The sequence below is a fragment of the Mauremys reevesii genome, linkage group 27 (assembly GCF_016161935.1).
Source record: "Mauremys reevesii isolate NIE-2019 linkage group 27, ASM1616193v1, whole genome shotgun sequence".
NCBI lineage: Eukaryota > Metazoa > Chordata > Testudines > Geoemydidae > Mauremys > Mauremys reevesii.
The window spans coordinates 7,741,037-7,753,530 of record NC_052649.1 but is presented as its reverse complement, the minus strand read 5'-3'; the positions used below and the strand labels follow the sequence as shown (position 1 = coordinate 7,753,530).

The following is a 12,494-nucleotide window of genomic DNA, read 5'->3' as shown; positions in this document are numbered from 1 at the left end:
ATCTATCTATCTATCTATCTATCTATCTATCTGCATTGAACTGACCACCTTAATGTCTGGTGTTTGAAGCACTTTAAATAGTCCAGCTCTGTTGCTCACTTCCCACATTCACACAGTGCTCTACCAGTACATTTCCATGTTCAGCTGCAGGCTCCGGCATTGTCTCCTATTCCAATCCATCACTGCACACACATCCCAGCAAGAAAATATAAAAGGAGGGTGAACCTGCTGTGCCTTCGCTCCCTCTTCATTCTTCCTGGTATTCCCTAAGTAAGTCTCCGGGACTCTTCTTTGCCATGATAATCAATGATGCCCCCAGTATGTAAATGCCAGGACTTTTTATTGCATCATGAAATATCAGCAGACTCTGCAAGCAGATTAAAGCCTCCAGACAACAAATCGAGTAGGTTAGGGATGAGCTTCTATGAGTAGATGATTCTGCTCTTGTTGCACACGCTCTCCACACCTCCACTTCATCACTAACAAATGTGCTGAGATAACTCAAAGCTACGAACTAACCACCAGTGTGAGAGAAACTGAAGTAATGTACAAAACCGGCACCTTGGAAGGCATATTTAAGACCTAGGACCACAATCAATGTTGCCAAATTCAGCACGGTAATGATTTCATTTACCTGCTTGGAATTTTGTCAGACATGGTCATTACTGACCAGGAAATCATTAGCCAGATAAAAAGGCATAGTCTGAATTTGAAAGGTTGCAACACTAAAACTGCAATCAGCACAGTATCCCACACCCACATGCAAAAATCAAAGTCCACAGTTACTGTAGAGTCTTGATTTCCAACTTACTCTCTGTCTGCACATCAAAGAACTGGAAAAATTTAATAGATGACGCCTGGCAGCTATTATGCAAATTGTATAAGGTAATTATGACAAGTGACAAGATAAAATCATGTCTAACAAAGTTGCAGAGACATCACGGAAGCAACGCTTACGAAAGAAAGTTCTGCTGGTTTGGACACACCCTCCTCATGGAGCACCCAGGGCTCGGAGAGAAAATATTCTATAGTGGACTTTTGATGAACAAAAGAACCAGACAGAGAAAGAGAGAGAGATGTCCTGAAAATTAACTCTGCCCATTGTTATAAAAAGCCGTCGGTGGGAAGGTGCAGCAGGAAATTAATCATTTTGGTGGGAAAAACAGTAACACATGCTGCTGCAAGTTTTGAAGCAAAAGGAGAGTTTGCTGTCACAGAGAGCAGGAGAGAGTCGGAGTTAATGACATGAGTAGGAAACATAAATGCATTTCCCTCTCGGATCCAAGGCAGGGCCTGTACGTCAAGCAATGGAGTCTTTAGCTAAGTACAAATGTACAAAGATCTGCCTATAATACTGAATGTGGAATTGACAATAAACCTGTCTGGTCTGCATGTAATTCAGGCAACTGGATGCGCTGGCAAGAAAGTGGAACTCTGCAGTGCTAAAACGATACCTCTGAAAGCAGGGGCGGCTTTAGCTTTTTTGCCATGCCAAGCACGGCTGTCAGGCAGCCTTCAGCAGCTTGCCTGTGGGAGGTCCGCCGGTCCCACGGCGTCAGTGTACCCGCCGCCGAACTGCCGCCGAATCCACGGGACTGGCGGACCTCCCGCAGGCAAGCCACCGAAGGCTGCCTGACTGCCACCCTGGCAGGGACCGGCAGGGCACCCCCCGCGGCTTGCCACCCCAGGCACGCGCTTGCTGCGCTGGTGCCTGGAGCTGCCACTGTCTGAAAGAGGAAATGTTATGTAACTTCATCCAGAAATACTGCTTGCTGTGGATTGTGGCTGGATCATTTTTCAGTTATCTTACACAGCCCAAACAAAGCTTGAATCCAGCAACAAAAACATCATATTAATTTCTTTTCATCCACAGATCCTCACCCTGACTCCAATGGTACTCCACAATGCAAGTGATGAAAATCAGATTTTCCTCCTTACCCCTTTCCTCCATACTTATTCATTCATTCATTTTGATCTTCTATATCTACACCGTAGCGTCTCATATGAAAAAAATGCTTATTAAAGACAAAATAAAAATGAAAATTAAATAATTACAGATTAAGAGTTCTCTGTTGCAATATGTTCTATGATTTATTCCCTGCATATAATTTAGGGCCATGTTTTTTCCTGGCTTCTTGTAAAGTTTTCATCATAAGGAAAAGCTGATGATTCATAAAACATCATTGTGAGTGTATTTTTGAAACAAACTGCTGACATGTAACTTAAATTCCTTGTGTACTGGGATTTCTGGAGGGAAACTGCCTTTGGGAAATTATTCTTGGCATAAAAAGCAAGACTAGCCAGCCCCATGGGAAGGAGAAACACCCTACTGGTGACACCCACTGTGGAAGGTATAAATAGAGATCTGTGGGGATAGAAAATCTGCAGTCTGAATTCATATCAAGCTGTGCCTCTTGCTTTGGGCTTTGGGTTGGATTCTTAATCGCTGTCGCTATGAGCTGCAGCACCAAGCAGACTGTTACTCTCTCTACCAAAGGGAGGAGTAGTGGTGGTAGCTGTGCGGTTGGAGGTGGTGGTGGAGGAAGGATTTCTTCAGTCTCTTCTGGAAGATATAGCTCTTGTGGGATAGGCAGCAGTGGAGGCTTTTCGGGTAGGAGTTACAGTGGTGGAGCGAGTTGTGGAGCGGGACTGAGTGCTGGTAGCTTTTCTGGAGGTAGCTATGGAGGTGTCTTAGCAGGAGGTCTCCCAGGATATGGCTATGGAGGTTGTTCCAGCATTGGGTTTGGCGGTGGCAGTACCCGCTGTGGATATGGAGGTGGCTTTGGTGGTGTAGTTGGAGGTGGCTTTGGTGGTGTAGTTGGTGGCGGCTTTGGTGGTGCAGTTGGTGGTGGCTTTGGTGGTGTTTGTGGAGATGGCGCATTTGTCACTTGTGATGAAAAGCTGACCATGCAGAACCTTAATGACCGCCTGGCTTCTTACCTGGACAAGGTGCGATGCCTGGAGGAAGAAAATGCTGCCCTAGAGTGCAAAATCAGGGAATGGTATGCCCATCATGGACACACCGGTATACCAAAGGACTACAGCTGCTACTATAAGGAAATAGAAGATCTTCAAAATCAGGTGACATTTTTGGGCTGTATTCCCTATTCTAAGAGCTTCCCTCTGAGTCTCTGTTCAGATCCCATTTTACTTTTGTAAAATGTTCTTTGCAGACTTAAATTAAGGCAACTCCTTCTATGAACTACGAGTGAGGGTGTGAAAACTTATGAATCCATTTACAATTTGCCTTTTCTTGACCAGATTTGTACAAAGAGAAAAAGGTTACATAGGCAGGGAACAATCGGCCTGGTCAGTACTCCTCCTGAATGAAGTTTGTAACAGGATGTTTTAATATATTTATACCCAAAAGGGAGACGAGAAGAGAAATTCATTCATTAATCCACTGAGTTATCTTCATTATTACATAGTGTCCTGTCATCAGTTTTCCCGGATTCTAGTTAAAATCCCATTTCTATTTCAACAGAAATGGGGGTGGGGAAGCAGACTATTCTCCTAAAGAACAATAAGAAAAAAAGAATACTTTGTCATCAATAGTTTTGATTGGGCAATTGAATTTTTGTAAAAAATATTTTCCAAGTGTATTCTGAAGAAGGATTAGTTAGATAGGAAAAACAAAGTGGACAGATTCACAGGGTACAGGAGAGAGATACACGCCAAATCCTGGGCTGTAATGTAAGTCTTGTGATGAAAAACATATAAACTCGTAGTTATGAACTCTAGACCAAGTTTGAAAATGTGAGGTTTGTTACAGTAGGCACCAGGGAACACTAATTATCATTACAAAACCGTTAGCTTCTTAACTGTGTGTTTTTACACATTTATGCATTTCAGCTATTTCATTTCACACACTTGGGTATTTCTGAAACATTTCTCCGAGGATCAGAATTTTTCTGTGCTTCCTCTCTGTCAGAATTTGAATACCGGAAGAGTAAAAAGACTGAAATTTGCAATGTGGCACTGAGTGTGACATAAGGAAGAGATTTCATGGCTGAAAATCTCCTGGACTCTCTTCTTTTTCAGATCGTTTGCGCTACCCTAGACAACAACAAGATCATTCTGAACATTGATAACAGCAGGATGACAGCTGATGACTTCAGACTGAAGTGAGTACCTCTCTGTACCAGACAAACCCTATCATTCTCCTCTTGTTCCCTCACATCCTACTTACAAATTGACAATTACTTATACTATTCCCAAATTAAGGTATCTCCTAATGGGGGGTTACTAGAATTTCCAAATCGGGACAGGTGGGATTTTTGTGAGATTTTATCATTGTTAATTATTTATACTATCACTATGAGCCACGTTATGGACCATTGTGCTAGGCACTGTACAAACACAGAACAAAATGACACTCACCGCCCCCAAAGAGCCCACAATCCCATTAGAAGACAAAAGACAACAATGGATACAGACAGACCAATGGGGGAGCACTCGGGAACAATGATACATAATTGGTGGTCTCAGATTTTGAGATGTGCCTTCGGTCTTTGACTCTAGAGGTGCCAGAATAGGGGCATTTCCAGGACAGAGTGTTTGAGGAAACAAAGAGTTTGCTTGTGGGGCTTAGGGGGCTAAAATATAGGGACAATGGATGCATGTTGGCATGAGTCCATTGAAGGCAATGGAGCTATGCAGATTCATACCAACTGAGTCTGGCCCACGGATTTTTTAATAAAGAAAAGAGTTTAGATTATTTCCCAGGGGAAGTGCAGAAAAGTTAGTGTGTGACATCTTTGTAGTAGTTCCAGTAGAGAGGCGAGGGGCAAAAGAAGCTGAAGAGGAAGGTCTGTTGTGAACCAGACCCCTGCCTTTGAACACACAGAGACCAGGCAGCAGACCTAGTGTGTGATACTTTAAGCACAGCTATAAAGGTAAAGCTGAAAGAAGTGAGACCCAGACCCATTCATAACCAAAGTGCAGATGCCAGGAATCTTCAGCGGTGGGTTCTGCCAGGGGCTGACTTTTCTGTCTTTCTTGTCCCTGGCTTAGGTATGAGACTGAGCTGGCCCTTCGCCAGAGTGTGGAGGCCGATATTAATGGCTTGCGCCAAGTTCTGGACGAACTGACCCTGTGCAGGTCTGACCTGGAGGCGCAGCTCGAGTGCCTGAAGGAGGAGCTGTGTTGTCTGAAGAAGAACCATGAGGAGGTAGGAGCTCATTCCCTTCAATGGGTTGGGTTTTTAGATTTTGTACATTACTTACTACAGCAGTGGGGACCTGATCCTGATTAAAACAGCAGGGCCCGAGTGCAACTACGACCAAGAGAATATTAAGAATAATCTGCATTATTATGATATTGCTCCTTTCACAAATCCCATTTCCTAATCATATTAATTCTAATTTGAAATATACAAAGGGTGGATCCTGTGCCGGAGTAATTGCCACAAGCAGCCCAAGAGCTCAGGTCCAGCCCTCTAAAGTTTCTGAACAATGTAGGAGTTGAGTCTTAGGAAGGAATGTCAAGCTTCTGGGAGCTCCTGGGCTCTGCAAAAGGGGAAGGGGCGAGAGCTACCTCAGAGACTAGCAGTGAGTTGGATAAATCTTCCAGCTGATTTGTCACGGCCGATTACTTAACTTAACTTACTGAACTCAACTCAAAACACCTCATAAACAATTAATTAGTATTAACATCATCCCTGTGATGCTAGTATTCTCTCTGTTGTGAAGCCAGGCTATCTAAGGAATGGCTAAGAGAAGTGTCTTGCCCAAGATCACTTGGAATCTCAGTAGGAGATCCAGGAACAGTAGGTCAGGAGCTCTAAGCACTGAACAAAGCTCCCTTCTCCTATAATGTAAATATGAAAGGAAAAAATGTGAAGACAGCCAACAAATTGTGACTAATCTAAGATAAGGAACAACTTCTTTGTCAAAAAGAGGCCAAGAGAACCTGTAACACTGGTCCAAACCCATTCAGGAAAATGAGTGACTTTCATTCATCAAATTTAATTCTCATAGAATCATACAATATCAAGGTTGGAAGGGACCTCGGGAGGTCATCTAGTCCAACCCCCTGTTCAAAGCAGGACCAATCCCCAACTAAATTATCCCAGCCAGGGCTTTGTCCTTAAAAATCTCTATGGATTGAAATTCACCACCTCTCTAGGGAACCCATTCCAGTGCTTCACCACCCTCCTAGTGAAAAAGTCATAATATGTATGCAACAAAAATGACAGTGGAAATGTGCTGACTGGATTTGGTGTACAGAAGAGAGACACACAAAAATGGTAGCCGTTGTGAAAACATAAACTACTAAAAAGCAAAATGTAGAGACTATCACAGGAAAACATGTCTTATGCAAGATCCAGTCACACAAAGACCCAGGTGAAGATGAAGCATAAAAAATGTCCCTTTTTCCTGCAAAAATAGTCAGGAATTCCTTAATTTGCTGTGATTAGCCATCACACATCCCAGTAAACACCCACTGTTTCTGTACCTCAGGAGTGCTCACTGTGGAGATTTGCTTGGAAATCATCTGTGGTTTGTTTTCCCATCGGGCTGGGTCTATACTGGAGAAGATGCATCAGAGACAGTTGTTGTGACTGTCAGAAATGGGCCCCAGGATGTAGAGGCTCACGGACAGTGGCTTGCTGCTCTTACTTGCCAGAAAACTCAACTCACATTTTTTTCTTTTTAAACAAGCTGATCTGGGTTATCTTTGCAGGAAATCAATTGTCTGAGAAACCAGACCACTGGTGATGTGAGTGTGGAGGTCAATTCCTGTCCTGGCCCAGATCTGAAGAAAATCCTAGAGGAGATGAGATGCCAGTATGAAACGATGATCGCGCAAAATCGCAAAGAGGTTGAGGATTGGTATGAATGCAAGGTAAATTCATCACAACTGTAACGCTCTCATGCAAAAATACAGGAGCTATTTCAGAATCACACAGTCACGCCGTGGGGAGAATGTATTCCTGTATCATAAGTTCCAAACATGATCAGCACAGGTGTCTAGTGACCTGGTGCACAGGGGATGGAGGCCCTGTGCATGTATGGTGCGTGTGTCTCAGGGAAGAACAGGGTTTGCTACATGTCATTATTGAGGGGTGTTGGTGGAACAGTGGGTGAGCCTGTCGGTTAGGACAGAGGAGAATTACTGGTGAAGTTGTGAGGGGTCTTAGCACTGGAATAGCAAGGGGAGATACAAGCAATAGATGAGATCGAGTCCAGTGTGCAGAAAACTTGCCCAGCCACTACCCATCTTACATCTTTTGTTACCCACTCCTAGACCCACCTGACAATTAAAAAATCCCTCTGAAGCCCTTTATTCTGTGTTTCTGGTTTTCAGATTGAGGAGGTGAATCGTGAGGTCATCACAAGCAGTCAGGAGGTTGAGTCGTGCAACAGCCAGGTCTCTGAACTTAGACGTCAGTTGCAGTGCCTGGAGATTGATCTGCAAGCCCTTCTTAGCCAGGTATGTGATGTTATCAACCATTGATATCTCACCTGTGACACACTGACATCTGCATTTCTGGACTGATGGGGACCAGCCCGGCCTGGCGCTCCACGTAGCCGTGACGATATCGCTGACAAACCGATCGTCAGCAACAATTTGCTTTTATTTTTGCATAGGAAATCCTCAACTTCCTGCATCCAGATGGGTTTAGTTTAGTGCATGGCTAAAGTACATGTGGGTTTTTTTGCTTCAATTCTTAGAGGGGCAACCTGGAAGCCTCTTTGGCTGAAACCGAAAGTCGCTACAACAGCCACCTGTGCCAGTTACAGCAACAGATCACCTGTGTGGAGCAGCAACTGGCTGAACTGCGAGCAGAAATTGAGTCCCAGAACCACGAGTACAAGGTCCTCCTGGATGTCAAATGTCGACTGGAGCAGGAGATTCACACTTACCGCTGCCTGCTGGAAGGAGGACAGCGTGACATTGTGTACGTAGACTACGGACACAGCGGGGCATAAAGCAAACACCTATGCTGTGATCTGTGCAATGTGTGAGATCTATAATCACAGAGAGTGTGGAGATTCAGTTTAGATAGGTATCCAAAGCTTGAGCCAAACCTCATTCCTTCCTTGTAGGTCGGCAGATTGGAGAACTTCTAATGAGACGAGGTGCCTTCCAATACTGTAACTTATGGTATAGCACCATCTCGTATTGTTGTGCACTTCCTGGTATGTGCTAGGCAACAACTACCACAAGGAGAGGATTAATTGCAATATTTTGCCATTTCTGCTCCTGACAGAAGCACGGAGTGCAGAGGCAGCTGTGAAAACGAGAGAGAATTGTAACAAGAGATTAACCTAAGTATTTCAAACCTGCCTAAAAGACCCAGTGTGAGATTTTGCCAAAAGTCCAGGTCATTCCTTCTTTTATCCCAAGCATCTGGCATGTCCCCAACTCCACTTCATTGTGAAACAAGTGGTATAAATAATTAGGCAAAGATTTTTCCTGATTTGGAAGCAAGGGATACAGCAGACCCTGTTTAAAAAGCCCATTGGCAATGGCAGCCTATGACTAGTTTATCCTTTGTGGGCAAAGTTCATGAGGAGAATGACTGGCCTTGTAGTGATGTGCTTTTGCTTTTCTGCTTGGATGAAGTGGAGTGAGGGTGCTGGGAGGCGTGCTGGCCAGGTCCTGGCTCTTTGCTGGATGGGGAGTGATTGATGACAGGCAAAGTCACATGGCTTCACTGAACCTACAATCCCGTTGTAAGGTTGGTTTCTGTTTCATTCACCAAACATTCTTTCCTTGTCACAGGGGCTCGGAAGGCGGGATTGGCGTAGGAGGTGGAATAGGAGGAGGAACGGTCATTAAAACTTCCCACTCCTACTCTTCATCTTCCCACTCTCTCCCCCATGTCACGTCTTGCCACCCTTGTGATCTAAAAGGTAAGAACTGACTTACCCTATAAGGGAAACTGTTTCTTTAGTCCTCTTCTTACCAATAGGGCAAGAGAGAAGCTGTCAAACCCACTCTCTGTTAGGTGGTTCTGAGGTGCTGTGGCTCACCTTTCAGGACCCTGTTGTAAGGCAACTGGAGAGTCTGGTAGGACATGGTGACACAAGAGTGGTATGGTGTGGGGAGCGTTGGCAAGAAACAGGACCCAATGCCGCTGTGACTCTCTCACTATGAATTATGAATGGTGCAAGTGAAGGAGAAGAGAGCTAAAGGAGAGGGAGGAGGAAAGAGGGAAGAGAAAGGTAACCAGAAGTGGAAGCAGGGAGAGAGAGGGAGAGAGTCTAGAGACTTGGAGAAAGAGGCTGGAAATGGAGGCTGGGTGTTTTGTAGGGTGAAGTAGGAGGCAAAACGTCTTTAAAACAGAGAGATGGAACCAATGAGAATCATAGAATCATAGAATATCAGGGTTGGAAGGGACCTCAGAAGGTCATCTAGTTCAACCCCCTGCTCAAAGCGGGACCAGTTCCCAACTAAATCATCCCAGCCAGGGCTTTGTCAAGCCTGACCTTAAAAACCTCTAAGGAAGGAGATTCCACCACCTCCCTAGGTAACCCATTCCAGTGCTTCACCACCCTCCTAGTGCAAAAGTTTTTCCTAATATCCAACCTAAACCTCCCACACTGCAATTTGAGACCATTACTCCTTGTTCTGTCATCTGCTACCACTGAGAACAGTCTAGCTCCATCCTCTTTGGAACCCCCTTTCAGGTAGTTGAAAGCAGCTATCAAATCCTCCCTCATTCTTCTCTTCTGCAGACTAAACAATCCCAGTTCCCTCAGCCTCTCCTCATAAGTCATGTGCTCCAGCCCCCTAAGCATTCTTGTTGCCCTCCGCTGGACTCTTTCCAGTTTTTCCACATCCTTCTTGTAGTGTGGGGCCCAAAACTGGACACAGTACTCCAGATGAGGCCTCACCAATGCCGAATAGAGGGCACATCCCTTGATCTGTTGGCAATGCCCCTACTTATACAGCCCAAAATGCCATTAGCCTTCTTGGCAACAAGAGCACACTGTTGACACACGAGGTGTTGCTGGAGGATGGGAAAATGGCTCCAAGGCCACAAACAGTATCTCCGGGAGGTCCATCCAGCCGAGGGGGGAGCACAACAATGTACATTTGCAATCTAGGAAAAATAAAACACCTTTGGGGGCAGAGTGAGCTGGGTGTCTAGGGGACGGACGTGGCCGGGGGAGGGCACAAGGAGCTGTGCTCGTGCATTCCCAGCACAGCGGCTGGCTCGATCTGTGGGATTTGTATTCTTTTCTTGTATTCTAAACACATAAACAATGTGGGGGACGTTCTGGAGCTCATCAGAGTTTATAGTCAGCAGGGTGTCTGTGTGCAGCCCCCACTCTCAGGGTACATCTCAAAGCCTGATGCTGCAGGGAAGGTTTTACTTCCTTTCTAAGCAAAGTGATGGTTCTATTTATCCCTCTCCAGGGCATGGCGGAAAGATTTGTGACTAAGAAGAGAAACCGGCATCTTCCAGTGCAAGACCCAGCGAGCAAAGACCCACCCACGGACAAAGCGAGAGCTCAGCCAGCACATTCACTGTGCACCTCTGCAAAGAGCATGGAGAAGAGCTCTTCAGAAGTACTCAACGCTGCTAATGCCAATACTACTGTCCTAAGGGGCCCATGTGAGCATTGGTCCACCTTCCTGCCTATCATGCTATTTGCTTCTTCCATTCTGTGATGCTCTGTGTGTCCAATCACAAGAATTATTTACTTGAGATAATCTGTACAACCCTAATAAAATTTTGCTTCTGCTTGATGCAATAAGAAACCTGTGTCTGGGAAATTATTTCCTCTATCAAACTTTCCAGTGGTCTCTGGTACCGAGCTAAACACAAAGTCATGTGCTTTGACTTACGAGGAAAGGGTGAGGAAACTGGGTTTATTTAGTCTGGTGAAGAAAAGAGTGAGGGGGGATTTGATAGCAGCCTTCAACTACCTGAAGGGGGGTTCCAAAGAGGATGGAGCTCAGCTGTGCTCAGTGGTGGCAGATGATGGAACAAGAAGCAATGCTCTCAAGGTGCAGTGGAGGAGGTCTAGGTTGGATATTAGGAAACACTATTTCACTAGGAGGGTGGTGAAGCACTGGAATGGGTTACCTAGCGAGGTGGTGGAATCTCCTTCCTTAGAGGTTTTTAAGCCTGGCTTGAAAAAGCCCTGGCTGGGAGGATTTAGTTTGGGTTGGTTCCTGCTTTGAGCAGGGGGTTGGACTAGATGACCTCCTGAGGTCTCTTCCGACCCTAATCTTCTATGATTCTATGCTCAGATAGGTCTCTTAGACTGTGCCATAGTCCCCAAAGGGAAGTGGTGGAAACCTCATCCCTATAAATTAAGGAGAACAACTTGGCATTGGCCAACGGGGCTGAGGGAATGGATTAGCTAAGTGAACACATCTTTTCCAGTCCTAACTTCTACGTCAGAAATTGCCTGTTACTGTATAAACTGCTATTGTTCCCAGTCTATGAGTACAGCCCATAGGGGCAGGTTTAGGTGAGTTTGCGGGGTTTTTCACAACACTATGCTATATTTTAGGTTTAAAAAAAAAAACGGGGGAATTGAGCACAGCTGAAAGAATCGGGCTGACAGCTGTGGAGACTGAATGCCTCAGTATAATACTAGAAGACAGGCCTGGTGACTTCTAGGCTGTTCCCTAAGAAATGGATTAAAGTAACCAATTCTCTTCACAGAGGTCACTGGGCTGTTCCTCTGGTCACTACCAGCCAAATTGAACTCAGCCTAGTAATCTAAAGGTGAAAGGTTCTGTAAGCCATTACCAACCCCCGACCAATCCAGTCCCACTCTGAGCCACACACTGGGTTGGGTTCTCAATGGGTTTGTGACAGTTTCTGTCAGAACGTGGTCATCTGTGTTTGTGCCCCTGGGGACTCTCTTGAACCAGACACATTTTCTCAAATTCTAAGATTTTGTGAAACTAAAGATTCATATGTCCCTTGATGCTTCAACCACCATTCTAGGGGACATGTGTCCATGCTGATGACTGGTTCTGCTCGATAACATTCCAAAGAAGAGCTGATGGACGCATGCTCATTTTCAACATATCAGTCAGATGCCACCAGCAGAAAGCTGTTTTTCCTTTTTGGTGGTTTGGGTTCTGTAGTTTCCACATCGGAGTGTTGCTCTTTTAAGACTTCTGAAAGCATGCTCCACACCTAGTCCCTCTCAGATTTTGGAAGGCACTTCAGATTCTTAAACCTTGGGTCGAGTGCTGTAGCTAACTTTCGAAATCTCACATTGGTAACTTCTTTGCATTTTGTCAAATCTGCATGAAAGTGTTCTTAAAATGGACAACATGTGCTGGGTCTGGTCATCATCCGAGACTGCTATAACATGAAAGTTAGGGCAGAATGCAGGTAAAACAGAGAAGGGGACGTACAATTCTCCCTGAAGGAGTTCAGTCATAAATTTAATTAATGCATTATTTTTTTAACGAGTGTCATCAGCATGGAAGCATGTCCTCTGGAATGGTGGCCGAAGCATGAAGGGGCATACGAATGTTTAGCATATCAGGCACGTAAATACTATGCAATG

The 12,494-nt window shown here is 45.0% G+C and overlaps 1 protein-coding gene across 1 annotated transcript; it reads left to right on the top strand.

Moving 5' to 3' along the window:
• Window positions 1-2,454: 2,454 nt before the first annotated feature.
• LOC120392142 (keratin, type I cytoskeletal 19-like) lies at window positions 2,455-10,397 on the top strand. The gene is made up of 8 exons (XM_039516686.1): window positions 2,455-3,081; window positions 4,042-4,124; window positions 5,014-5,170; window positions 6,685-6,846; window positions 7,309-7,434; window positions 7,677-7,903; window positions 8,731-8,861; window positions 10,372-10,397. The coding sequence occupies exons 1-8, from the start codon at window positions 2,455-2,457 to the stop codon at window positions 10,395-10,397; spliced, it is 1,539 nt and encodes a 512-aa protein (XP_039372620.1).
• The last annotated feature ends 2,097 nt before the right edge of the window (window positions 10,398-12,494 follow it).